The sequence below is a fragment of the Salmo trutta genome, unplaced genomic scaffold (assembly GCF_901001165.1).
Source record: "Salmo trutta unplaced genomic scaffold, fSalTru1.1, whole genome shotgun sequence".
NCBI lineage: Eukaryota > Metazoa > Chordata > Actinopteri > Salmoniformes > Salmonidae > Salmo > Salmo trutta.
The window spans coordinates 2346305-2374230 of NW_021822992.1; the positions used below are offsets into that span (position 1 = coordinate 2346305).

Below are 27926 nucleotides of genomic sequence, written 5' to 3' on the forward strand. Positions count from 1 at the left end.
GATTGACTATATATCTTTATAATACATGACAACGGGAACATGTAAAGAAGTCACATTTAAGGGGGGCTAAAATTGTAAAGCAGTCAGACTGTGGATTAGTTCACTACAGCTTTGAGCTCTAGTAAATACCAGTATGGATATACACACACACACACACACACACACACACACACACACACACACAATCTGGCTGTCCAGACTCTCCATCATCTTTCCCTCTTGTGTGGATGAAATGTCCTTTCTCTGCCACCTGATTCCCAGGGAGGGGAGTCATCAGTGTGTCTGGGCTGGGTCAGAGGGTAGCCCATCACAAGCTTCTCCTGTGGTTTGCTCTGTGGCTAGTTGAATCATCCTGGAGCTAGTTCACCAGGCTGGAGAGTCCATAGGAGTTGTCTCCTCATCTTAAGGCAGGTTGGGTGTTGCACGGCAGGGCAGGCTTAGAGCCAGGGAGTCTCCACCTCAGTAGGGTGGGGGCTTGGCCCAGTCTCCATTAGGGCTTATGGGGGTACTACCCCTGGAGGAGTGGATGGGGCTGCCCTGGCTCAGACCCTGCCTTTGGCCCTCCCAGAAGAGGGCGTCGCTGGGTTTGGGCGGGGAGGGGAAGGACCAGGAGGAGTCATCTAGAGAGGCCTGGTTGAGAGGAGGAGGAGGCAGGAGGACAGGGCTGGTACAGTCCAGATCCAAGGCTCCAGGGTAGTGGCTGGACCAGGGACCGTTTGGCCAGTAGTCCTCCCTGAGACCCTCCAGAGCCGGGGGTCCCACGGGGGGCAGGCAGGGCCGGCCAGAGCTGGAGGGGACAGGGGGGGCGCTAGGGGCACGGGGAACGGACATGCGGACTGTTCGATGGTTCAGGTTCTTCTCCACATCGTCCAGGCACTGGACAGGGACAGTTGGTGCAGCTAGAGAGAAGGGCACAAACACTATTTATTTAACTTGACTGCTTCAAATCAGGTTGTCAGATAATTAGAATGTTTTACCTGGTTGTGTTCAGTAGACGTCAAACAGGAGGAAACATTTTGACACTGTTGTTTTGGTACTACCTGAACTGGTACAATGACACTAATTGTTGGTTTTCAGTTGCATTATGTTCTACTACGTTATGCCCTACTGAACAAGACCCAGTATTTAGCACCATCACCCTTGCCACCAACCCCAAAGCAGCACTCAAGAAAATAAATCCATTTCAACAAACCAAAATCAAACAAAGCAACTCATCACACCTGACTGTTCATGAAGACCAGGGAACATTCATTAGGATCATTTCAGTTAGCGTGACTGGCTCTAGTAATCATTACAGTTAGCGTGACTGGTTGTAGTAATCATTTCAGTTAGTGTGACTGGTTCTAGTAATCATTACAGTTAGCGTGACTGGTTGTAGTAATCATTTCAGTTAGTGTGACTGGTTCTAGTAATAATTTCAGTTAGTGTGACTGGTTCTAGTAATCATTACAGTTAGCGTGACTGGTTGTAGTAATCATTTCAGTTAGCGTGACTGGTTCTAGTAATCATTTCAGTTAGCGTGGCTGGTTCTAGTAATCATTTCAGTTAGTGTGACTGGTTCTAGTAATCATTTCAGTTAGCGTGACTGGTTGTAGTAATCATTTCAGTTAGTGTGACTGGTTCTAGTAATCATTTCAGTTAGCGTGACTGGTTCTAGTAATCATTACAGTTAGCGTGACTGGCTGTAGTAATCATTTCAGTTAGCGTGACTGGCTCTAGTAATCATTTCAGTTAGCGTGACTGGCTCTAGTAATCATTTCAGTTAGCGTGACTGGTTCTAGTAATCATTTCAGTTAGTGTGACTGGTTCTAGTAATCATTTCAGTTAGTGTGACTGGTTCTAGTAATCATTACAGTTAGCGTGACTGGTTGTAGTAATCATTTCAGTTAGTGTGACTGGTTCTAGTAATCATTTCAGTTAGCGTGACTGGTTCTAGTAATCATTACAGTTAGCGTGACTGGTTGTAGTAATCATTTCAGTTAGTGTGACTGGTTCTAGTAATCATTTCAGTTAGTGTGACTGGTTCTAGTAATCATTACAGTTAGCGTGACTGGTTGTAGTAATCATTTCAGTTAGCGTGACTGGTTCTAGTAATCATTTCAGTTAGCGTGACTGGTTCTAGTAATCATTTCAGTTAGCGTGACTGGTTCTAGTTATCATTTCAGTTAGCGTGACTGGTTCTAGTAATCATTACAGTTAGCGTGACTGGTTCTAGTAATCATTACAGTTAGCGTGACTGGTTGTAGTAATCATTTCAGTTAGTGTGACTGGTTCTAGTAATCATTACAGTTAGCGTGACTGGTTGTAGTAATCATTTCAGTTAGTGTGACTGGTTCTAGTAATCATTTCAGTTAGCGTGACTGGTTCTAGTAATCATTACAGTTAGCGTGACTGGTTGTAGTAATCATTTCAGTTAGCGTGACTGGTTCTAGTAATCATTTCAGTTAGCATGACTGGTTCTAGTAATCATTTCAGTTAGCGTGACTGGTTCTAGTAATCATTACAGTTAGCGTGACTGGTTGTAGTAATCATTTCAGTTAGTGTGACTGGTTCTAGTAATCATTTCAGTTAGTGTGACTGGTTCTAGTAATCATTTCAGTTAGTGTGACTGGTTCTAGTAATCATTTCAGTTAGTGTGACTGGTTCTAGTAATCATTACAGTTAGCGTGACTGGTTGTAGTAATCATTTCAGTTAGTGTGACTGGTTCTAGTAATCATTTCAGTTAGTGTGACTGGTTCTAGTAATCATTACAGTTAGCGTGACTGGTTGTAGTAATCATTTCAGTTAGTGTGACTGGTTCTAGTAATCATTTCAGTTAGCATGACTGGTTCTAGTAATCATTTCAGTTAGCGTGACTGGTTCTAGTAATCATTTCAGTTAGTGTGACTGGCTCTAGTAATCATTACAGTTAGTGTGACTGGTTCTAGTAATCATTTCAGTTAGCGTGACTGGTTCTAGTAATCATTTCAGTTAGTGTGACTGGTTGTAGTAATCATTACAGTTAGTGTGACTGGTTGTAGTAATCATTTCAGTTAGTGTGACTGGTTCTAGTAATCATTTCAGTTAGCGTGACTGGTTGTAGTAATCATTTCAGTTAGTGTGACTGGTTGTAGTAATAATTTGGGCTCAATAATAAACTGTAAATGCTGTTGATTGATATCTGTTATCCTCTAAGTTGGATGAGTACCAGGCTAATTAATGAAAGACTGTTTCTGTGTACCTTTAGGGATGTGTGGTTGGGTTGGGTGATGCTGAAAAGGAATTAGTAAACAGTGTGTGAATATAGTAGACAAAATATTTATTAAGAAATAATTTATCTTACATTCAGTCAGCATTTTAGTTTAGTTTTCTCCTCGAGAAATCAAAGTGACAGACAAACATGTAGACAGACAGACATGTAGACAGGCAGACAGACATGTAGACAGACAGACAGGCAGGCGGACATAGTGACAGACAGACAGACAGGCAGGCAGACATGTAGACAGCCAGACAGGCAGAGCGACAGACAGCCAGATGAACAGACCGACAGACAGAAGAACAGCCATGCAGACAGGCAGAGCGACAGACAGAAGAACAGCCATGCAGACAGGCAGAGGGACAGCCATGCAGACAGGCAGAGGGCCAGCCAGGCAGAGGGACAGCCAGGCAGAGGGACAGAACGACTGACAGACAAACAGCCATGCAGACAGGCAGAGCGACAGACAGATGAACAGACAGAACAGCCATGCAGACAGGCAGAGGGACAGACAGGCAGAGCGACAGACAGAAGAACAGCCATGCAGACAGGCAGAGGGACAGCCAGAAGAACAGCCATGCAGACAGGCAGAGGGACAGACAGGCAGAGCGACAGACAGATGAACAGACCGACAGACAGAACAGCCATGCAGACAGGCAGAGCGACAGCCAGGCAGAGCAACAGAACGACTGACAGACAAACAGCCATGCAGACAGGCAGAGCGACAGACAGGCAGAGCGACAGACAGAAGAACAGCCATGCAGACAGGCAGAGGGACAGACAGGCAGAGCGACAGACAGGCAGAGCGACAGACAGGCAGAGCGACAGCCAGCCAGACACTGTAGTTTCCAGAGGCTGTATAGCTAATTGGGCTGAGTAGTGTGAGGAGAGACGGCGTGAGAATCACACCTCTGACGTTCCCTTCAGAACTAGACAGGCTTCAGAAACACACACAGGCCTGATTACGGCTTTTAGAGAGATGCATCCCTCAGAGATAACATGGCTTAGAACAAATATTTAAAGAGAATAGACATTTCTTTCTATGGTAAAGAGAGTCAGAGCAGTTCAGTCAAACAGCTTACACACACACACACGCGCACGCACGCACACACACACACACACACGCACACAGCCTCTTTAATATGCAGCACAAACGCATGCAACATTAGACACACACATCATTGGTTTTCTATCCAATCATCATGTTGAGCGGATAATAATAAAGTTTAAATGAGAGTTCCTCTGTGTTTGATGGAAGAGCAGGAGGGAGAGAGAGAGAAACAGTCTCATGAGAGTTTCCATTTGAATAAAAGTGATTCCGTAGTAAGAACCTCCGACGAATACAGATGCTCAGTGTCTTTGAATAAATACATCTCTCCCTTTTTCTCTCTCATCTACAAAACAGGATTAGTCTGGGATATTCACTAGAATAAATATATTTGCTCTTTATATTTCATTCTAATTTACACCTCTTGTTTGGTCCTCTGTTCCACAAAGAGAATAGTAACCTACTAAACCTCTTGTTTGGTCCTCTGTTCCACAAAGAGAATAGTAACCTACTAAATCTCTTGTTTGGTCCTCTGTTCCACAAAGAGAATAGTAACCTACTAAACCTCTTGTTTGGTCCTCTGTTCCTCAAAGAGAATAGTAACCTACTAAACCTCTTGTTTGGTCCTCTGTTCCTCAAAGAGAATAGTAACCTACTAAACCTCTTGTTTGGTCCTCTGTTCCACAAAGAGAATAGCAACAAACTACATCTCTTCAGGGGTGAAAAACATCAGAACAGGGAAGAGAGATCGCTTTAATATCATCATATATCCTCTACCATTGTAGTGCTATGATAATAGCTGGGCTCTCGTTCTCTACCGAACCTCCAGTAGTATCCCTCTTTCTCCACCTAGCCTCCAGTAGAATCCCTCTTTCTCCACCTAGCCTCCAGTAGAATCCCTCTTTCTCCACCTAGCCTCCAGTAGAATCCCTCTTTCTCCACCTAGCCTCCAGTAGAATCCCTCTTTCTCCACCTAGCCTCCAGTAGTATCCCTCTTTCTCCACCTAGCCTCCTTCTTTCTCCACCTAGCCTCCAGTAGAATCCCTCTTTCTCCACCTAGCCTCCCTCTTTCTCCACCTAGCCTCCAGTAGAATCCCTCTTTCTCCACCTAGCCTCCAGTAGAATCCCTCTTTCTCCACCTAGCCTCCAGTAGAATCCCTCTTTCTCCACCTAGCCTCCAGTAGAATCCCTCTTTCTCCACCTAGCCTCCAGTAGTATCCCTCTTTCTCCACCTAGCCTCCAGTAGAATCCCTCTTTCTCCACCTAGCCTCCAGTAGAATCCCTCTTTCTCCACCTAGCCTCCCTCTTTCTCCACCTAGCCTCCAGTAGAATCCCTCTTTCTCCACCTAGCCTCCCTCTTTCTCCACCTAGCCTCCAGTAGAATCCCTCTTTCTCCACCTAGCCTCCAGTAGAATCCCTCTTTCTCCACCTAGCCTCCAGCAGAATCCCTCTTTCTCCACCTAGCCTCCAGCAGAATCCCTCTTTCTCCACCTAGCCTCCAGTAGTATCCCTCTTTCTCCACCTAGCCTCCAGTAGAATCCCTCTTTCTCCACCTAGCCTCCAGTAGTATCCCTCTTTCTCCACCTAGCCTCCAGTAGAATCCCTCTTTCTCCACCTAGCCTCCAGTAGAATCCCTCTTTCTCCACCTAGCCTCCAGTAGAATCCCTCTTTCTCCACCTAGCCTCCAGTAGAATCCCTCTTTCTCCACCTAGCCTCCAGTAGTATCCCTCTTTCTCCACCTAGCCTCCAGTAGTATCCCTCTTTCTCCACCTAGCCTCCAGTAGTATCCCTCTTTCTCCACCTAGCCTCCAGTAGAATCCCTCTTTCTCCACCTAGCCTCCAGTAGAATCCCTCTTTCTCCACCTAGCCTCCAGTAGAATCCCTCTTTCTCCACCTAGCCTCCCTCTTTCTCCACCTAGCCTCCAGTAGAATCCCTCTTTCTCCACCTAGCCTCCAGCAGAATCCCTCTTTCTCCACCTAGCCTCCAGTAGTATCCCTCTTTCTCCACCTAGCCTCCAGTAGAATTCCTCTTTCTCCACCTAGCCTCCAGTAGAATTCCTCTTTCTCCACCTAGCCTCCAGTAGAATCCCTCTTTCTCCACCTAGCCTCCAGTAGACTCTCATCAACAACTTTTATTTTGAAAGATTCCTTGTTGATGGCATGTTGTTTTGCGATGTGTGAAAAGACAGGTTGGGTTTAGTTATCACTCAGAGAGAAGGGGGAACTCATGAGATGTTGACAAGGGAACTCGAAGAGAAAACATTCATTTCTCTACACTAAATAAGAAGTAGCAGTACGTCAGAAAATCTGCTCTTTAGTCCGAGGCCCTCTCCCTCATACACAGGGATTACGTTAATGAGGAGGGCACATTATCCTGGACTGTTCAGATAGAAATACATTACCTAGAAAATACACACATCTCTGCCATGTAGTATAAGGGATCAAGCCAGCTCAAGACATCTGTCTGCAACCTTCCAGAATGTCTGCTGAAAGAGCCTCAGCCAGGACTTACCTTGTCTGTGAGCTGCGGTTTGTAACTCACCTCGTCTGTTAGCTGTTAGCTGTGGTTTATAACTCACCTCGTCTGTTAGCTGTTGTTTATAACTCGCCTCGTCTGTTAGCTACTAGCTGTGGTTTATAACTCACCTCGTCTGTTAGCTGTGGTTTATAACTCGCCTCGTCTGTTAGCTACTAGCTGTGGTTTATAACTCACCTCGTCTGTTAGCTGCTAGCTGTGGTTTATAACTCACCTCGTCTGTTAGCTGCTAGCTGTGGTTTATAACTCACCTCGTCTGTTAGCTGTTAGCTGTGGTTTATAACTCACCTCGTCTGTTAGCTACTAGCTGTGGTTTATAACTCACCTCGTCTGTTAGCTGCTAGCTGTGGTTTATAACTCACCTCGTCTGTTAGCTGTTAGCTGTGGTTTATAACTCACCTCGTCTGTTAGCTACTAGCTGTGGTTTATAACTCACCTCGTCTGTTAGCTGCTAGCTGTGGTTTATAACTCGCCTCGTCTGTTAGCTACTAGCTGTGGTTTATAACTCACCTCGTCTGTTAGCTGTGGTTTATAACTCACCTCGTCTGTTAGCTGCTAGCTGTGGTTTATAACTCACCTCGTCTGTTAGCTGTTAGCTGTGGTTTATAACTCACCTCGTCTGTTAGCTGTGGTTTATAACTCACCTCGTCTGTTAGCTGCTAGCTGTGGTTTATAACTCACCTCGTCTGTTAGCTGCTAGCTGTGGTTTATAACTCACCTCGTCTGTTAGCTGCTAGCTGTGGTTTGTAACTCACCTCGTCTGTTAGCTGTGGTTTATAACTCGCCTCGTCTGTTAGCTACTAGCTGTGGTTTATAACTCACCTCGTCTGTTAGCTGTGGTTTATAACTCGCCTCGTCTGTTAGCTACTAGCTGTGGTTTGTAACTCACCTCGTCTGTTAGCTGTGGTTTATAACTCGCCTCGTCTGTTAGCTACTAGCTGTGGTTTATAACTCACCTCGTCTGTTAGCTGCTAGCTGTGGTTTGTCTCCGAGCTTCTTCACCAGGTCAGACTGTTGTTTCAACACTGAGTGTAGAGAGGAGATCTCAGTGACCAGGGCCTCATAGGACTGTAGAACTGCCTTATCGCTGTAAAATAACAATACTACAATGAGACAAGACTACAGGACAACACTCCTACATTCATCTACAGGACTATTTCCATTTGCACAATACATACTTAAATCAGGACAGGAATACACAGATGAGTTTTTCCTAGGGAGTTTTTCCTAGCCACCGTGCTTCTTTCACATGCATTGCTTGCTGTTTGGGGGTTTAGGCTGGGTTTCTGTACAGCACTTTGAGATTTCAGCTGATATACAAAGGGCTTTATGAATACATTTGATTTGATGATGACTATTTTTATATTTGTGAAAACAGTAATGCTGCCACTTTCCGCTGCTCCAAGCAATTCCAGAATATTAAAATAAATAAATACATTTATAATTGTTAATAGATTTTTCTTCTTTCAAAACATTATACATTAACGGAAAGACCTAAATGCATATTTTAGATTATAGAGTCAAGATGCACAAGACAAGATGTTTTGAACATGAAAAAGGGAGTTAGAGACGTGATGTTGGTGGCAGCACCTGTAAGACTGCCTTGTAGAGGAGCACAGATCTGATGAACACGGTGACTAAACCGGACTCAGCAGAGAGAGACAGACCACGGGATTAAAAAATAAACATCTACAGTGGTACTGATTTTCTACAGAATTTTAATAAATTTATTTGCCAAGTGCTTTTCAAACGTTACACTTAAAAAAAAAAAAAAACTCGGGCTTAATTTTTATTTGTTATATTCACAGGATGGAGAAGGAATTGTTTCAGACAGGCACCTGTTCAGGGTGATAAAAGGCGATTACTTCGGTTCTCCATGAATGAAACGCTGGGTCTGTAGCGCCAACTAGTGGACATGATAATGTACTGGAGGTCTACTCCACGTTCCCAAATTAGATCAAATCCCTTTGTACTTGTCAAACGCTCCTGATACAACAGCTGTAGTGGACTTTACTGGGAAATACTTCTTCACCGGCCATTTCCCAAACATGCAGAGTTTAAGTATGAAACATTTGCTGAATAAAAAATGGAAATAGTAACACAATAAAATAACAATAACGAGACTATAAACAAGGAGTACAGAGTCACTGTGCAGGGGTACCAGGTAGTAATGAGACTATATACAAGGAGTACCAGTACAGAGTCACTGTGCAGGGGTACCAGGTAGTAATGAGACTATATACAAGGAGTACAGAGTCACTGTGCAGCGGTACCAGGTAGTAATGAGACTATATACAAGGAGTACCAGTACAGAGTCACTGTGCAGGGGTACCAGGTAGTAATGAGACTATATACAAGGAGTACCAGTACAGAGTCACTGTGCAGGGGTACCAGGTAGTAATGAGACTATATACAAGGAGTACCAGTACAGAGTCACGGTGCAGGGGTACCAGGTAGTAATGAGACTATATACAAGGAGTACAGAGTCACTGTGCAGGGGTACCAGGTAGTAATGAGACTATAAACAAGGAGTACCAGTACAGAGTCACTGTGCAGGGGTACCAGGTAGTAATGAGACTATATACAAGGAGTACAGAGTCACTGTGCAGCGGTACCAGGTAGTAATGAGACTATATACAAGGAGTACAGAGTCACTGTGCAGCAGTACCAGGTAGTAATGAGACTATAAACAAGGAGTACCAGTACAGAGTCACTGTGCAGGGGTACCAGGTAGTAATGAGACTATATACAAGGAGTACAGAGTCACTGTGCAGGGGTACCAGGTAGTAATGAGACTATAAACAAGGAGTACCAGTACAGAGTCACTGTGCAGGGGTACCAGGTAGTAATGAGACTATAAACAAGGAGTACCAGTACAGAGTCACTGTGCAGGGGTACCAGGTAGTAATGAGACTATAAACAAGGAGTACCAGTACAGAGTCACTGTGCAGGGGTACCAGGTAGTAATGAGACTATAAACAAGGAGTACCAGTACAGAGTCACTGTGCAGGGGTACCAGGTAGTAATGAGACTATAAACAAGGAGTACCAGTACAGAGTCACTGTGCAGGGGTACCAGGTAATAATGAGACTATAAACAAGGAGTACCAGTACAGAGTCACTGTGCAGGGGTACCAGGTAGTAATGAGACTATAAACAAGGAGTACCAGTACAGAGTCACTGTGCAGGGGTACCAGGTAGTAATGAGACTATATACAAGGTGTACCAGTACAGAGTCACTGTGCAGGGGTACCAGGTAGTAATGAGACTATAAACAAGGAGTACCAGTACAGAGTCACTGTGCAGGGGTACCAGGTAGTAATGAGACTATATACAAGGAGTACCAGTACAGAGTCACTGTGCAGGGGTACCAGGTAGTAATGAGACTATAAACAAGGAGTACCAGAACAGAGTCACGGTGCAGGGGTACCAGGTAGTAATGAGACTATAAACAAGGAGTACCAGTACAGAGTCACTGTGCAGGGGTACCAGGTAGTAATGAGACTATATACAAGGAGTACCAGTACAGAGTCACTGTGCAGGGGTACCAGGTAGTAATGAGACTATATACAAGGAGTACCAGTACAGAGTCACTGTGCAGGGGTACCAGGTAGTAATGAGACTATATACAAGGAGTACCAGTACAGAGTCACTGTGCAGGGGTACCAGGTAGTAATGAGACTATATACAAGGAGTACAGAGTCACGGTGCAGGGGTACCAGGTAGTAATGAGACTATAAACAAGGAGTACCAGTACAGAGTCACTGTGCAGGGGTACCAGGTAGTAATGAGACTATATACAAGGAGTACCAGTACAGAGTCACTGTGCAGGGGTACCAGGTAGTAATGAGACTATATACAAGGAGTACAGAGTCACTGTGCAGGGGTACCAGGTAGTAATGAGACTATAAACAAGGAGTACCAGTACAGAGTCACTGTGCAGGGGTACCAGGTAGTAATGAGACTATAAACAAGGAGTACCAGTACAGAGTCACTGTGCAGGGGTACCAGGTAGTAATGAGACTATAAACAAGGAGTACAGAGTCACTGTGCAGGGGTACCAGGTAGTAATGAGACTATAAACAAGGAGTACCAGTACAGAGTCACTGTGCAGGGGTACCAGGTAGTAATAAGACTATATACAAGGAGTACCAGTACAGAGTCACGGTGCAGGGGTACCAGGTAGTAATGAGACTATAAACAAGGAGTACCAGTACAGAGTCACTGTGCAGGGGTACCAGGTAGTAATGAGACTATAAACAAGGAGTACAGAGTCACTGTGCAGGGGTACCAGGTAGTAATGAGACTATAAACAAGGAGTACCAGTACAGAGTCACTGTGCAGGGGTACCAGGTAGTAATGAGACTATAAACAAGGAGTACAGAGTCACTGTGCAGGGGTACCAGGTAGTAATGAGACTATAAACAAGGAGTACCAGTACAGAGTCACTGTGCAGGGGTACCAGGTAGTAATGAGACTATAAACGAGGAGTACCAGTACAGAGTCACTGTGCAGAGGTACCAGGTAGTAATGAGACTATAAACAAGGAGTACCAGTACAGAGTCACTGTGCAGGGGTACCAGGTAGTAATGAGACTATAAACAAGGAGTACCAGTACAGAGTCACTGTGCAGGGGTACCAGGTAGTAATGAGACTATATACAAGGAGTACCAGTACAGAGTCACTGTGCAGGGGTACCAGGTAGTAATGAGACTATATACAAGGAGTACCAGTACAGAGTCACTGTGCAGGGGTACCAGGTAGTAATGAGACTATATACAAGGAGTACCGGTACAGAGTCACTGTGCAGGGGTACCAGGTAGTAATGAGACTATAAACAAGGAGTACCAGTACAGAGTCACTGTGCAGGGGTACCAGGTAGTAATGAGACTATAAACAAGGAGTACCAGTACAGAGTCACTGTGCAGGGGTACCAGGTAGTAATGAGACTATAAACAAGGAGTACAGAGTCACTGTGCAGGGGTACCAGGTAGTAATGAGACTATAAACAAGGAGTACCAGTACAGAGTCACTGTGCAGGGGTACCAGGTAGTAATGAGACTATAAACAAGGAGTACCAGTACAGAGTCACTGTGCAGGGGTACCAGGTAGTAATGAGACTATAAACAAGGAGTACAGAGTCACTGTGCAGGGGTACCAGGTAGTAATGAGACTATAAACAAGGAGTACCAGTACAGAGTCACTGTGCAGGGGTACCAGGTAGTAATGAGACTATATACAAGGAGTACCAGTACAGAGTCACTGTGCAGGGGTACCAGGTAGTAATGAGACTATAAACAAGGAGTACCAGTACAGAGTCACTGTGCAGGGGTACCAGGTAGTAATGAGACTATATACAAGGAGTACCAGTACAGAGTCACTGTGCAGGGGTACCAGGTAGTTGAGGTAATATGTACATGTCGGTGGGGGTAAAAGTGTCTTGGCAATCAGGATAGATAATAAACAGAGTAGCCGCAACGTATGTGAAGAGTGTGAAAGAGTGAGTGTATATAGAGCCAGTGAGTGTGTATAGAGCCAGTGAGTGTGTATAGAGCCAGTGAGTGTGTATAGAGCCAGTGAGTGTGTATAGAGCCAGTGAGTGTATATAGAGCCAGTGAGTGTGTGTATAGAACCAGTGAGTGTATATAGAGCCAGTGAGTGTATACAGAGCCAGTGAGTGTATACAGAGCCAGTGAGTGTATACAGAGCCAGTGAGTGTATATAGAGCCAGTGAGTGTATATAGAGCCAGTGAGTGTGTATAGAGCCAGTGAGTGTGTATAGAGCCAGTGAGTGTATATAGAGCCAGTGAGTGTGTATAGAGCCAGTGAGTGTGTATAGAGCCAGTGAGTGTGTATAGAGCCAGTGAGTGTGTATAGAGCCAGTGAGTGTATAGAGCCAGTGAGTCCAGTGAGTGTATTTAGAGCCAGTGAGTGTATACAGAGCCAGTGAGTGTATATAGAGCCAGTGAGTCCAGTGAGTGTATTTAGAGCCAGTGAGTGTATACAGAGCCAGTGAGTGTATATAGAGCCAGTGAGTCCAGTGAGTGTATTTAGAGCCAGTGAGTGTGTGTATAGAACCAGTGAGTGTGTGTATAGAGCCAGTGAGTGTATATAGAGCCAGTGAGTGTATACAGAGCCAGTGAGTGTATATAGAGCCAGTAAGTCCAGTGAGTGTGTATAGAGCCAGTGAGTGTATATAGAGCCAGTGAGTCCAGTGAGTGTATTTAGAGCCAGTGAGTGTGTGTATAGAACCAGTGAGTGTGTGTATAGAGCCAGTGAGTGTATATAGAGCCAGTGAGTGTATACAGAGCCAGTGAGTGTGTATAGAGCCAGTGAGTGTGTATAGAGCCAGTGAGTGTGTATAGAGCCAGTGAGTGTATACAGAGCCAGTGAGTGTATACAGAGCCAGTGAGTGTATACAGAGCCAGTGAGTGTATACAGAGCCAGTGAGTGTATATAGAGCCAGTGAGTGTGTATAGAGCCAGTGAGTGTGTATAGAGCCAGTGAGTGTATATAGAGCCAGTGAGTGTGTACAGAGCCAGTGAGTGTGTACAGAGCCAGTGAGTGTATATAGAGCCAGTGAGTGTGTATAGAGCCAGTAAGTCCAGTGAGTGTATATAGAGCCAATGAGTGTGTATAGAGCCAGTGAGTGTATATAGAGCCAGTGAGTGTGTATAGAGCCAGTGAGTGTGTATAGAGCCAGTGAGTGTGTATAGAGCCAGTAAGTCCAGTGAGTGTATATATAGCCAATGAGTGTATATATAGCCAGTGAGTGTATATAGAGCCAGTGAGTGTATATAGAGCCAGTGAGTGTGTATAGAGCCAGTGAGTGTATATAGAGCCAGTAAGTCCAGTGAGTGTATATAGAGCCAGTGAGTGTATATAGAGCCAGTAAGTCCAGTGAGTGTGTATAGAGCCAGTGAGTGTATATAGAGCCAGTGAGTGTATATAGAGCCAGTGAGTGTATATAGAGCCAGTGAGTGTATATAGAGCCAGTGAGTGTATATAGAGCCAGTGAGTGTATATAGAGCCAGTGAGTGTATATAGAGCCAGTGAGTCCAGTGAGTGTATATAGAGCCAGTGAGTGTATATAGAGCCAGTGAGTGTGTATAGAGCCAGTAAGTCCAGTGAGTGTGTATAGAGCCAGTGAGTGTATATAGAACCAGTGAGTGTGTATAGAGCCAGTGAGTGTATATAGAGCCAGTGAGTCCAGTGAGTGTGTATAGAGCCAGTGAGTGTATATAGAGCCAGTAAGTCCAGTGAGTGTGTATAGAGCCAGTGAGTGTATAAAGAGCCAGTGAGTCCAGTGAGTGTGTATAGAGCCAGTGAGTGTATATAGAGCCAGTGAGTGTATATAGCCAGTGAGTGTAGAGCCAGTGAGTGTGTACAGAGCCAGTTAGTGTGTACATAGCCAGTGAGTGTGTACAGAGCCAGTGAGTGTATATAGAGCCAGTGAGTCTGTATAGAGCCAGTGAGTCTGTATAGAGCCAGTGAGTCTGTATAGAGCCAGTGAGTGTATGTATAGAGCCAGTGAGTGTATGTATAGAGCCAGTGAGTGTATGTAGAGCCAGTGAGTGTATGTAGAGCCAGTGAGTGTATATAGAGCCAGTGAGTGTATATAGAGCCAGTGAGTGTATATAGAGCCAGTGAGTGTATATAGAGCCAGTGAGTGTATATAGAGCCAGTGAGTGTGTATAGAGCCAGTGAAAGAGAGATAAGATATTAGTGTTTATCAGCATGGGGACAACTGGCAGAGTTTGTTGTTTTGCAACAACTGATGCCTTGAATTTCTGTGGCATGTATCCTAGTCTATTCTAGTACGATCCGTCTATCTGAGTGGCATGTATCCTAGTCTATTCTAGTAAGATCCGTCTATCTGAGTGGCATGTCCCAGTACTCAGACGAGTTTCTCATTGAAAGTGAAACCCTGTTGCTAGGTAAACTACAGACATAGATCTCCCTGGCTCTGAGGTAAACAAAGCTTTGTCTCCATCTGGTGGCTGGTGTATGGCATCTACACTATGACAGGTGTTTTCAAAATGGGGCGAAATTCTGCTTCAATTTATTTAGTGAGATCTTTCCCTGGCGTCAAACCCGAAGAAGTATTCTGAGGAGATGAAGGACATACCTGGGGTTAGACTCCACGTGATTCTGGTCACAGTTCGTTCCAGAAGAATCCTAGGACGAGGAGAACATCAAAAGGGTTAGAAATTAAACCCTAGAAAGAGAGAGTCGGTTCACAGACCATGTCTGGAAACGAAAGCCCAGCAAACTACACTGGCATTCTGGTTGCTCCACGATGTGTCTTCATGGACCTCAAAACAAAGGTTTTGGGGTCAACAGACCTTCACCAGGTTTTGGGGTCAACAGACCTTCACCGGGTTTTGGGTCAACAGACCAGGTTTTTGGGTCAACAGACCGGGTTTTTTATCAACAGACCTTTACCGGGGTTTTTGGGTCAACAGACCTTCACCGGGTGTTTGGGTCAACAGACCTTCATCAGGACTTTTGTGAATGAAACACACTTGCAGTTATATATCCCCATAGTCTTACCTCACAGTGTTCCTGCAGTCGGTTCTTCTCCAGAGTCATCCTCTCCAACTCCTCCTGCAGAGTATGGATCTTCAGTTCACTGTTGATCCTGTCCACCTGCCAGTAGTCCTGAGTACTGGTTAGAGACTTGATCACTACGGAGGGAGAGAACACACACACACACACACACGGTTAGAATACACTCTGTCACTTCTGGGTCATGTGACATCAGTCCCCATCAGTACTTCTTTAACTCCAGCTTGTCTGTGAGAAACATTGAACATCAGGGTAGAGAGGGGTGAACAGTGAAACTCTAGCTTGTCTGTGGGATAGTGGGCACATTGGGAGTTGAGCTTCTAGACTCAGTGTAAAGTCATAGGCATTAACTGTCCCTTAGCTGGACATTAGGGACAATCCTGGTCATTACACCTTGGCTGAGCGGAAAGGATAGTCCCTGCCTGGTCATGATGACTCTGCCTGTCAGTCTGTTGGTGAGACTAAGGGGAAAACCTGGTAATGATACTGTCCCTTGGCTGAGGTTCAGTCCCTGGTGATTAATGTCCCTTGGCTGAGGTTCAGTCCCTGGTCATTAAAGTACCTTGGCTGAGGTTAAGTCCCTGGTCATTAAAGTCCCTTGGCTGAGGTTCAGTCCCTGGTGATTAATGTCCCTTGGCTGAGGTTCAGTCCCTGGTGATTAATGTCCCTTGGCTGAGGTTCAGTCCCTGGTCGTTAAAGTACCTTGGCTGAGGTTCAGTCCCTGGTGATTAATGTCCCTTGGCTGAGGTTAAGTCCCTGGTGATTAAAATACCTTGGCTGAGGTTCAGTCCCTGGTCGTTAAAGTACCTTGGCTGAGGTTAAGTCCCTGGTCGTTAAAGTACCTTGGCTGAGGTTAAGTCCCTGGTCATTAAAGTACCTTGGCTGAGGTTAAGTCCCTGGTCATTAAAGTACCTTGGCTGAGGTTCAGTCCCTGGTCGTTAAAGTACCTTGGCTGAGGTTAAGTCCCTGGTCATTAAAGTACCTTGGCTGAGGTTCAGTCCCTGGTGATTAAAGTACCTTGGCTGAGGTTCAGTCCCTGGTGATTAATGTCCCTTGGCTGAGGTTAAGTCCCTGGTCATTAAAGTACCTTGGCTGAGGTTCAGTCCCTGGTGATTAAAGTACCTTGGCTGAGGTTCAGTCCCTGGTCATTAAAGTACCTTGGCTGAGGTTCAGTCCCTGGTGATTAAAGTACCTTGGCTGAGGTTCAGTCCCTGGTGATTAAAGTACCTTGGCTGAGGTTCAGTCCCTGGTGATTAAAGTACCTTGGCTGAGGTTCAGTCCCTGGTGATTAAAGTACCTTGGCTGAGGTTAAGTCCCTGGTCATTAAAGTACCTTGGCTGAGGTTAAGTCCCTGGTCATTAAAGTCCCTTGGCTGAGGTTAAGTCCCTGGTCATTAAAGTACCCTGGCTGAGGTTAAGTCCCTGGTCATTAAAGTACCTTGGCTGAGGTTAAGTCCCTGGTCGTTAAAAAGTACCTTGGCTGAGGTTCAGTCCCTGGTCATTAAAGTATCTTGGCTGAGGTTCAGTCCCTGGTCATTAAAGTACCTTGGCTGAGGTTCAGTCCTTGGTCATTAAAGTCCCTTGGCTGAGGTTCAGTCCCTGGTCATTAAATTACCTTGGCTGAGGTTCAGTCCCTGGTCATTAAAGTACCTTGGCTGAGGTTAAGTCCCTGGTCGTTAAAGTACCTTGGCTGAGGTTAAGTCCCTGGTCATTAAAGTACCTTGGCTGAGGTTAAGTCCCTGGTCATTACAGTACCTTGGCTGAGGTTCAGTCCCTGGTCGTTAAAGTACCTTGGCTGAGGTTAAGTCCCTGGTCATTAATGTCCCTTGGCTGAGGTTAAGTCCCTGGTCATTAAAGTACCTTGGCTGAGGTTAAGTCCCTGGTCATTAAAGTACCTTGGCTGAGGTTCAGTCCCTGGTCGTTAAAGTACATTGGCTGAGGTTAAGTCCCTGGTCGTTAAAGTACCTTGGCTGAGGTTAAGTCCCTGGTGATTAAAGTACCTTGGCTGAGGTTCAGTCCCTGGTCATTAAAGTACCTTGGCTGAGGTTAAGTCCCTGGTCGTTAAAGTACCTTGGCTGAGGTTAAGTCCCTGGTCGTTAAAGTACCTTGGCTGAGGTTCAGTCCCTGGTCATGAAAGTACCTTGGCTGAGGTTCAGTCCCTGGTCATTAAAGTACCTTGGCTGAGGTTCAGTCCCTGGTCATTAAAGCACCTTGGCTGAGGTTCAGTCCCTGGTCATTAAAGTACCTTGGCTGAGGTTCAGTCCCTGGTCATTAAAGTACCTTGGCTGAGGTTCAGTCCCTGGTCGTTAAAGTACCTTGGCTGAGGTTAAGTCCCTGGTGATTAAAGTACCTTGGCTGAGGTTAAGTCCCTGGTCGTTAAAGTCCCTTGGCTGAGGTTCAGTCCCTGGTCGTTAAAGTACCTTGGCCATTAAAGTACCTTGGCTGAGGTTAAGTCCCTGGTCATTAAAGTCCCTTGGCTGAGGTTCAGTCCCTGGTCATTAAAGTACCTTGGCTGAGGTTCAGTCCCTGGTCATTAAAGTCCCTTGGCTGAGGTTCAGTCCCTGGTCATTAAAGTACCTTGGCTGAGGTTCAGTCCCTGGTCATTAAAGTACCTTGGCTGAGGTTCAGTCCCTGGTCGTTAAAGTACCTTGGCTGAGGTTCAGTCCCTGGTCGTTAAAGTACCTTGGCTGAGGTTCAGTCCCTGGTCATTAAAGTACCTTGGCTGAGGTTCAGTCCCCGGTCGTTAAAGTACCTTGGCTGAGGTTCAGTCCCTGGTCGTTAAAGTACCTTGGCTGGTCTCCATCTCCGTCTTTAACTGCAGCAGCTCCATCTCTTTGGCCTGCAGCTGCTCATTCAGGAGCCTCTCTGACTCACTCTTCTCCCTCTTCTAGAGAAACACAGTTAAAGACAGAGAGACATGAGAAAGAGTAAAAGAGGAAGAGAATGAAGCAGGAGGAGATACTGCTTCTGACCAGCTGGACCTAGCGGGCTGTCCACGCCAGCTGGACCTAGCGGGCTGTCCACGCCAGCTGGACCTAGCGGGCTGTCCACGCCAGCTGGACCTAGCGGGCTGTCCACGCCAGCTGGACCTAGCGGACTGTCCACGCCAGCTGGACCTAGCGGGCTGTCCACGCCAGCTGGACCTAGCGGGCTGTCCACGCCAGCTGGACCTAGCGGGCTGTCCACGCCAGCTGGACCTAGCGGACTGTCCACGCCAGCTGGACCTAGCGGACTGTCCACGCCAGCTGGACCTAGCGGACTGTCCACGCCAGCTGGACCTAGCGGACTGTCTACACCAGCTGGACCTAGGGAACTGTCCACACCAGCTGGACCTAGTGGACTGTCCACCAGCTGGACCTAGTGGACTGTCCACCAGCTGGACCTAGTGGACTGTCCACCAGCTGGACCTAGTGGATTATACATACCAGCTGGACCTAGTGGACTGTACATACCAGTTTATTAAGCTCCAGTTGCAGGTCCTCCTTCTCCATGTAGATGCCACGGTAGGCACTGAAGGCCTTGTTGACGTACTGGGGTCCTTCAGGGGAAGGAGCTTCAGGTCTGAACAGCTACAGGTTACAACACACATCATCAGTTACAACACAGCTACAGGTTACAACACAGCTACAGGTTACAACCACACGCCATCAGTTACAACACAGCTACAGGTTACAACACAGCTACAGGTTACAACACAGCTACAGGTTACAATCACACTTCATCAGTTACAACACAGCTACAGGTTACAACCACACGTCATCAGTTACAACACAGCTACAGGTTACAACACAGCTACAGGTTACAATCACACTTCATCAGTTACAACACAGCTACAGGTTACAACACAGCTACTAGTTACAACACAGCTACAGGTTACAACCACACATCATCAGTTACAACACAGCTACAGGTTACAACCACACATCAGTTACAACACAGCTACAGGTTACAACACATCATCAGTTACAACACAGCTACAGGTTACAACACAGTTACAGGTTACAACCACACATCATCAGTTACAACACAGCTACAGGTTACAACCACACATCAGTTACAACACAGCTACAGGTTACAACACATCATCAGTTACAACACAGCTACAGGTTACAACCACACGTCATCAGTTACAACACAGCTACAGGTTACAACACAGCTACAGGTTACAACCACACATCATCAGTTACAACACAGCTACAGGTTACAACACATCATCAGTTACAACACAGCTACAGGTTACAACCACACGTCATCAGTTACAACACAGCTACAGGTTACAACCACACATCAGTTACAACACAGCTACAGGTTACAACACAGCTACAGGTTACAACCACACATCATCAGTTACAACTCAGCTACAGGTTACAACACAGCTACAGGTTACAACACAGCTACAGGTTACAACACAGCTACAGGTTACAACACACAGCTGTTGAATGATGCAAGCCTCTCCAAGAACAGGATGACCTCAACACATTGATAAGTGACAATGTTTTACTGTGAGAACAGCCCCAGATAATAGAGCTAGATCTACTTTGACCATCTGAGGTTTTATCTGTCCCCCCCTAGATGTACTTTGACCATCTGAGGTTTTATCTGTCCCCCACTAGACCTACTTTAACCATCTGAGGTTTTATCTGTCCCCCCCCTAGACCTACTTTGACCATCTGATGACCCTATCGGGATAATAATGACCCTATCGGGATAATAAAGTTGTATTTTACTGCTACTGCTGAGAACTTACTTGCTGTATCAAGGTGTGCATGTATGAAGTAAGAGCAGAGTAGGTTTATTACCAACATATTTTGGGTGCTGAGTCAGCTGACTGTTGTGTCTTAATGAAGCCCCTCCCCCATCCCGTACCTTATCTTCCAGTTGTTTAACTCTCTTCCTCAGCAGTGTGTTCTCTCTCTCCGTGTCTCTCAGCCTCTTCTTGATGTCCTCGTAGGCTGTGACCAAGGCAAAGTGGGAGGCTACGGACTCATCTCCGGCACACACGGACACGGGGCTCTCCCCTGCTCCACCGTACGCCGTCTCATGCTTCAGAATGCAGATATCATCCTCCACTGCCTCCATGCCAAGCTCCATGCCAGGCCTAGCTAGTAGAGAGCAGAGGTAGACCTGAGGAGTCAGTTATACACAACTAAGACAATACAATAATGCCAAGCTCCATGCCAGACCTAGCTAGTAGAGAGCAGAGGTAGACCTGAGGAGTCAGTTATACACAACTAAGACAATACAATAATACCAAGCTCCATGCCAGACCTAGCTAGTAGAGAGCAGAGGTAGACCTGAGGAGTCAGTTATACACAACTAAGACAATACAATAATGCCAAGCTCCATGCCAGGCCTAGCTAGTAGAGAGCAGAGGTAGACCTGAGGAGTCAGTTATACACAACTAAGACAATACAATAATGTCAAGCTCCATGCCAGGCCTAGCTAGTAGAGAGCAGAGGTAGACCTGAGGAGTCAGTTATACATAACTAAGACAATACAATAATGCCAAGCTCCATGCCAGGCCTAGCTAGTAGAGAGCAGAGGTAGACCTGAGGAGTCAGTTATCCATAACTAAGACAATCTCATGAGTTTGACATAGAGTTGCATATATTTGGGAACAAATGTATTTATTTCCAGCATACTTTAGAATGACAATCGTTGTGTTGTGCCAGTTGTGCTACAAGTCCAGGATTGAGATTCTAGAGATGAGTTGACCTCACTCTTTGAAACTGCAGAGAAAAGGTCAAAAATAAATAGGAGGAGCGGGTCGAAGTCCGTCAATAGGAGGGGCGGGTCGAACTCCGTCAATAGGAGGAGCGGGTGGAACTCCGTCAATAGGAGGAGCGGGTGGAACTCCGTCAATAGGAGGAGCGGGTGGAACTCCGTCAATAGGAGGAGCGGGTGGAACTCCGTCAATAGGAGGAGCGGGTGGAACTCCGTCAATAGGAGGAGCGGGTGGAACTCCGTCAATAGGAGGAGCGGGTGGAACTCCGTCAATAGGAGGGGCGGGTGGAACTCCGTCAATAGGAGGGGCGGGTGGAACTCCGTCAATAGGAGGGGCGGGTGGAACTCCGTCAATAGGAGGGGCGGGTCGAACTCCGTCAATAGGAGGGGCGGGTCGAACTCCGTCAATAGGAGGAGCGGGTGGAACTCCGTCAATAGGAGGAGCGGGTGGAACTCCGTCAATAGGAGGAGCGGGTGGAACTCCGTCAATAGGAGGAGCGGGTGGAACTCCGTCAATAGGAGGAGCGGGTGGAACTCCGTCAATAGGAGGAGCGGGTGGAACTCCGTCAATAGGAGGGGCGGGTGGAACTCCGTCAATAGGAGGGGCGGGTGGAACTCCGTCAATAGGAGGGGCGGGTCGAACTCCGTCAATAGGAGGAGCGGGTGGAACTCCGTCAATAGGAGGAGCGGGTGGAACTCCGTCAATAGGAGGAGCGGGTGGAACTCCGTCAATAGGAGGAGCGGGTGGAACTCCGTCAATAGGAGGAGCGGGTGGAACTCCGTCAATAGGAGGAGCGGGTCGAACTCCGTCAATAGGAGGAGCGGGTGGAACTCCGTCAATAGGAGGAGCGGGTCGAACTCCGTCAATAGGAGGAGCGGGTGGAACTCCGTCAATAGGAGGAGCGGGTTGAACTCCGTCAATAGGAGGAGCGGGTTGAACTCCGTCAATAGGAGGAGCGGGTCGAACTCCGTCAATAGGAGGAGCGGGTGGAACTCCGTCAATAGGAGGAGCGGGTCGAACTCCGTCAATAGGAGGAGCGGGTGGAACTCCGTCAATAGGAGGAGCGGGTTGAACTCCGTCAATAGGAGGAGCGGGTTGAACTCCGTCAATAGGAGGAGCGGGTGGAACTCCGTCAATAGGAGGAGCGGGTCGAACTCCGTCAATAGGAGGAGCGGGTGGAACTCCGTCAATAGGAGGAGCGGGTCGAACTCCGTCAATAGGAGGAGCGGGTGGAACTCCGTCAATAGGAGGAGCGGGTTGAACTCCGTCAATAGGAGGAGCGGGTTGAACTCCGTCAATAGGAGGAGCGGGTCGAACTCCGTCAATAGGAGGAGCGGGTGGAACTCCTATCTCTTTCTTATCTTAGCCATAACAAGCGGCGGTGGGCTTGGCTGCTTGAGCAAGACACCACGATAACCAGCTCTGGGACACAACATCGGGAGTCTGTGTGTTGGTTGGATTCCCAACATACAGACTCCTGACGGCGTGTCTCAATGTTACACGATAACGGAAGTGAGAGCTCAGGAACTGTTGCGTCAAAGAGAAACCAAAACCAATGTTGTATGTCATGATACTTGTTGAAATCAATCTTATTGAAACGATTAGTTAAAACCAGAATCAATTATTATCTGTTAAAACAATTAGTAAATATATCAGGTTGTCATAAAATAAACACGTCCCTTTCCACCACACCAGGAAAAAATCTAAACATCAGCATTTCGAAGGACGTTAGCATAGCTAGCTAGCAACTCGGGACAGGCCATTATTCAATATGGATCAACCCTAACTAAAGACTGATGTGTTATCTAGCGTCGCTAAATTGGTCATCTAGACCTTATAACTGTGAGCCAGTTTGCGATGACAGTCTTATAGCTGTTAGCTGGCCGCTAAACGATACAAGAATACGCAACCAGCTGATGATCAATTGATACTAGCTAGCCGCGTTAGCTTATTTTACCTGGTTGATGTTGTTTTCGACGATATCACGTTGTGTATCTATCGAGCATGGTTTGGTACCAATTTACAGGACGACTGTGATGCCAAAATATAGCTCTGTTGTAAATCGTTATTTTATATGTTTTCGATATAAAATACATTTGTGGTTAAACATGAACCAGGAAACATCCACCGTCTTGTGAAATGTCACTTTCAAAACTTCCGGGGTGATGTGATTTTCAAAATAAAAGCCCCGACGTCATCCTCGACTTTAAATAACGATTAATCTGGTTGTAGCTAAATATGTTACTCGGATGAATACTATAATATTTGAAAAGCTTCCAACCTATGGGTTAGAGATTATAGAAACAATATCATGTGTATTCATACTATTTTGTTATGACATGAACAACATTTCTGGTCTCGGGCTTCTACTGACCTCTCCCCCGCAAAGTTCGACACTTGATTCTTTTGCCTGTCCGGCTAGCTAGCAAAATGCTAAATTAGCGAGCTAGCTTGCTAAATTGGCTAGTAGTAGTGATACACATTAGCGATTCAATCTGTGTAAGGTTAAATACATTTATTCGGGGATAGCTAGCCAGCCAGTAAGTACCTATCAATATATTTTGAAACGACTTGAACGAAGAGGGACGTTAGCTAGGCGCTAATAAGAAGGATTTTATCCAAAGCTAGAATGTTGTTAGCCAGCTAGCTAACGTTAGCTAGAATCATGACGATCTAAATGTGTGGATCGTTAGCAAAGGCCATTCATTCATTGTCTAGCTAGTAACTCAGTATATTAAAAAATATTTGCTAGCAAGTAGACTTGGAAAATACATTATAGACCGCTGACGCTAATTATTTATTTTCTCTATGACAACATCAGATGGGCTAGCTAGCCAATATGTTTGTGTTTGCTTGTTTAGGTCAGCCAAGATCGCTCAGTTCAGCTGTAAAAAAAATGAGTCTTCTTCCAGACCTGAATGCCAATGAGGATGAAACATCCTACTATGCAGACAAGACCTGGGTCCAGTGCAAGTCTCCCAGATGCCTGAAGTGGACACTGGTACCAAAGGGAGATGAAGCGGTGGCTGAGCCGGACCATGGCAAGTCCTGGCACTGTCATATGAACCCAGACCCTCTCTTCAGCCACTGCAGCATCCCTCAGGGCCCTTTCCCCAAGAGCTCCCAGTCGAAGGAACACGGCCTGAAGGTTGTGTACTCCCTGCTTCCTGTCGGGAGCCTGGTGCTGGTGAAAGCATGCAACTGGCCATGGTACGGGATGGTTGGCAGTTGGTGCTTATGTGTCGGTTTCTAGGACTCAGATCAAGGCTAGGCCTGAAAGGGCTTTTTAGTCCAGAAATAGGTTTTATCTAGTTCCATAAAAACAGGCACTAACCCTAGGCCTGAAAGGGCTTTTTAGTCCAGAAATAGGTTTTATCTAGTTCCATGAAAACCGTCCCTTAGCCACTACAGTTAGTTCTATTGAATTCATCCATACCAGTGTCGGATAAAGCGTTAACTAATCATTGTTGCTCTCTCCAGGTGGCCAGCCATTCTAAGTCCAGATCCCAACGTGGAGGAGTATGTGAGGCTGGACAGCCAGGGTTATGTGGAGCACTACCATGTTGAGTTCCTGGGGAAACCTCACACCAGATACTGGGCTGCTACCAAGCATGTAGAACTCTACCACACCTCCTTCACTAAAGTATGTATCATTTTCTTTGTGTGCCAGCTTAATGTTAGTTAGTGAAGGCGAATAGAGATGAAAGATTCAGTGATATGACGAGACATACTTTATCTCGGAGGGAATTAAAAACATTTGAAACATTTTGAGCTGGTTTTTCCAGACACAGATTTAGCCTGGTCCTAAACTAGAATAAAACCTCTCAATGGAGAATCTCTAATAAAAATGTTTTTTTTATTTTATTCCAAAACTAGGCTTAATCTGTGTCTGAGAAACAAAATAAAAGTGTTTTTCGGCATAGCCCAAATGCAGGAACCTGCGAGGTGCTATGGGGAAGTCGTATGAGGTGGCGATGGAGGAGGTGGCTAAGGTCAGGGAGATGGGATGTGAGGAGAGACTGCAGATCAGCCACTTCCAGCCTCAGGAATGTGAGTAGACTTACATCTGAATAACTGCATGAATAGTCTCTGAGGTACTGTCACCTGACCACTGTCTTTTTGAACATGTTGCATTTGTTCTTTAATTGTCAGAATTGTCCCAGAATTGGGTTCTAATGTTTCATATTTGAAGTAAGTTTCATATTTGAAATAGGTTTCATATTTGAAATAGGCAGAAAAATACATTCAGATATATGGAGATGGTGCCATGCTGTTGTCCAAATAGTTCTGTGGTGATAATGTGTTGATTCTGTGTTGCATGATGTGACCCCTGTGACTGTGTGTCAGTGCAGTGTTGAGTCAGGCTCAGAGGTTAATGCATGCTATTGAGAGGATGCTCAGACAATGCTCCAACCAGCAGGACAACCAGAGCAAGGTAGACACATTTGGCTTCTAGTAACTTCTGTATTTTACTAACAATCTCCTGGGTATCCAGTATCCAGTGCTATTAGAATGTTTCTGCAGACAACAACCCAACAAAAATGTGACACTGTACATACATCAATGATTGACTATTTTGAATGAGATAAATGATGACGCCGTGTTGTATTTGGCTACGTGTTCTGTGTGTATTGATGTTGTGACAGCGAGACCAGATGATTAGGATGTGGGACGACAGCATCGAGGAGGATGGAGACACTCTGATCATAGAAGGTTTCAGGTTTGAAAGCGCTGCCTGTCTGGAAGACCTGATGACTGCAGGAACCAAGAAATAAGAGATTTTTTAAACAAGATATTTTTTTTAACAAGATATTTCCAGAGAGTTTTTCTTAAAGACATGTTAATCCTTTCCTCTTTAAAGTGCTTTATATTTATGATATTTATTTGAAATGTTATATTGTTCTAAAATATTTGATACTGTGGTCTTTGTTGAAGAAAATATACATTGTGGTGACTGGCAGTATAAAGAAGCCTACAACCTCAGTACAGTCTTCTCTGTTTGGACCCGTTTGGTTAATATCTCACCGTGTGCATTTATTCTCAAGGTGTCATTTTATGTTATTGCTATATTGTTATTCCGGTGCAATACGGGCTGCATGTTGTGTTCCTCATGTTGATTAAAGTTCAGAGAATGTAAGAAATAAACATTGGTATCAGACAAGAAAACCACGGGGGTGCATCAACAATCACTTCTTAATTGCCTAAGGATAATGTACTGTATATATCAGTATGGTGCAGGATAATGTACTGTATATATCAGTATGGTGCAGGATAATGTACTGTATATATCAGTATGGAGCAGGATAATGTACTGTATATAGCAGTATGGAGCAGGATAATGTACTGTATATAGCAGTATGGTGCAGGATAATGTACTGTATATAGCAGTATAGTGCAGGATAATGTACTTTATATAGCAGTATAGTGCATGATAATGTACTGTATATAGCAGTATAGTGCAGGATATTGTACTGTATATAGCAGTATGGTGCAGGGTAATGTACTATATATAGCAGTATGTTCAGGATAATGTACTGTATATAGCAGTATGGCGCAGGATAATGTACTGTATATAACAGTATGGTGCAGGATAATGTACTGTATATAGCAGTATGGCGCAGGATAATGTACTGTATATAACAGTATGGTGCAGGATAATGTACTCTATAACAGTATAGTGCAGGATAATGTACTGTATATCAGTATAGTGCAGGATAATGTACTGTATATAGCAGTATGGCGCAGGATAATGTACTGTATATAACAGTATAGTGCAGGATAATGTACTGTATATAACAGTATAGTGCAGGATAATGTACTGTATATAACAGTATAGTGCATGATAATGTACTGTATATAGCAGTATGGAGCAGGATAGTGTGCTGTATATAGCAGTATGGCGCAGAATAATGTACTGTATATAACAGTATGGTGCAGGATAATGTACTGTATATAGCAGTATAGTGCAGGATAATGAACTGTATATAGCAGCATAGTGCAGGATAATGTACTGTATATAACAGTATGGCGCAGGATAATGTACTGTATATAGCAGTATAGTACAGGATAATGAACAGTATATAGCAGTATAGTACAGGATAATGTACTGTATATAACAGTGTAGTGCAGCATAATGTACTGTATATAACAGCATAGTGCAGGATAATGTACTGTATATAGCAGTATAGTGCAGGATAATGTACTGTATATAGCAGTCTGGCGCAGGATAATGTACTGTATATAACAGTATGGTGCAGGATAATGTACTGTATATAGCAGTATAGTGCAGGATAATGTACTGTATATAACAGTATAGTGCAGCATAATGTACTGTATATAACAGCATAGTGCAGGATAATGTACTGTATATAACAGTATAGTGCAGGATAATGTACTGTATATAACAGTATAGTGCAGGATAATGTACTGTATATAGCAGTATAGTGCAGGTTAATGTACTGTATATAGCAGTATGGAGCAGGATAGTGTACTGTACATAGCAGTCTGGTGCAGGATAATGTACTGTATATAACAGTATGGTGCAGGATAATGTACTGAATATAGCAGTATCGTGCAGGATAATGAACAGTATATAGCAGTATAGTACAGGATAATGTACTGAATATAGCAGTATGGCGCAGGATAATGTACTGTATATAACAGTATAGTGCAGCATAATGTACTGTATATAACAGCATAGTGCAGGATAATGTACTGTATATAACAGTATAGTGCAGGATAATGTACTGTATATAACAGCATAGTGCAGGATAATGTACTGTATATAACAGTATAGTGCAGGATAATGTACTGTA

The 27926-nt window shown here is 45.1% G+C and overlaps 3 protein-coding genes and 1 long non-coding RNA gene across 8 annotated transcripts in view; 2 read left to right on the forward strand and 2 right to left on the reverse strand.

The window, feature by feature from the left end:
* On the reverse strand, positions 1-23263 carry LOC115187935 (5-azacytidine-induced protein 2). Of its 2 annotated transcripts, none has more exons than XM_029747014.1 (8): positions 23069-23263; positions 20253-20484; positions 18839-18955; positions 18174-18273; positions 15373-15506; positions 14948-14997; positions 7777-7907; positions 1-899 (listed from the first exon to the last, which is right to left on the reverse strand). In XM_029747014.1, exons 2-8 carry the CDS (start codon positions 20475-20477, stop codon positions 460-462), a joined length of 1197 nt encoding a protein of 398 aa, XP_029602874.1. In that variant the 5' UTR covers positions 20478-20484; positions 23069-23263; the 3' UTR covers positions 1-459. The 2 variants fall into 2 exon arrangements, with proteins under 2 accessions (XP_029602874.1, XP_029602873.1); XM_029747013.1 differs by having other exon boundaries at positions 20253-20488.
* The window catches only part of zgc:110410 (LFG_like domain-containing protein), a 345300-nt gene that overhangs the window by 161770 nt on the left and 155604 nt on the right, over positions 1-27926 (forward strand). The gene's annotated exons all lie outside the window — the stretch shown is intronic.
* Positions 4617-6301, reverse strand: LOC115187942 (uncharacterized). Of its 3 annotated transcripts, none has more exons than XR_003876171.1 (4): positions 6262-6299; positions 5652-6178; positions 5517-5578; positions 4617-5257 (listed from the first exon to the last, which is right to left on the reverse strand). It is a non-coding gene; the product is annotated as an uncharacterized LOC115187942 (long non-coding RNA). The 3 variants fall into 3 exon arrangements; XR_003876172.1 differs by having other exon boundaries at positions 6231-6278; XR_003876170.1 differs by having other exon boundaries at positions 5652-6301.
* LOC115187938 (zinc finger CW-type PWWP domain protein 2-like) lies at positions 23993-26277 on the forward strand. The gene is made up of 5 exons (XM_029747019.1): positions 23993-24321; positions 24592-24754; positions 25035-25161; positions 25464-25546; positions 25758-26277. The coding sequence occupies exons 1-5, from the start codon at positions 24008-24010 to the stop codon at positions 25884-25886; spliced, it is 816 nt and encodes a 271-aa protein (XP_029602879.1). The 5' UTR covers positions 23993-24007; the 3' UTR covers positions 25887-26277.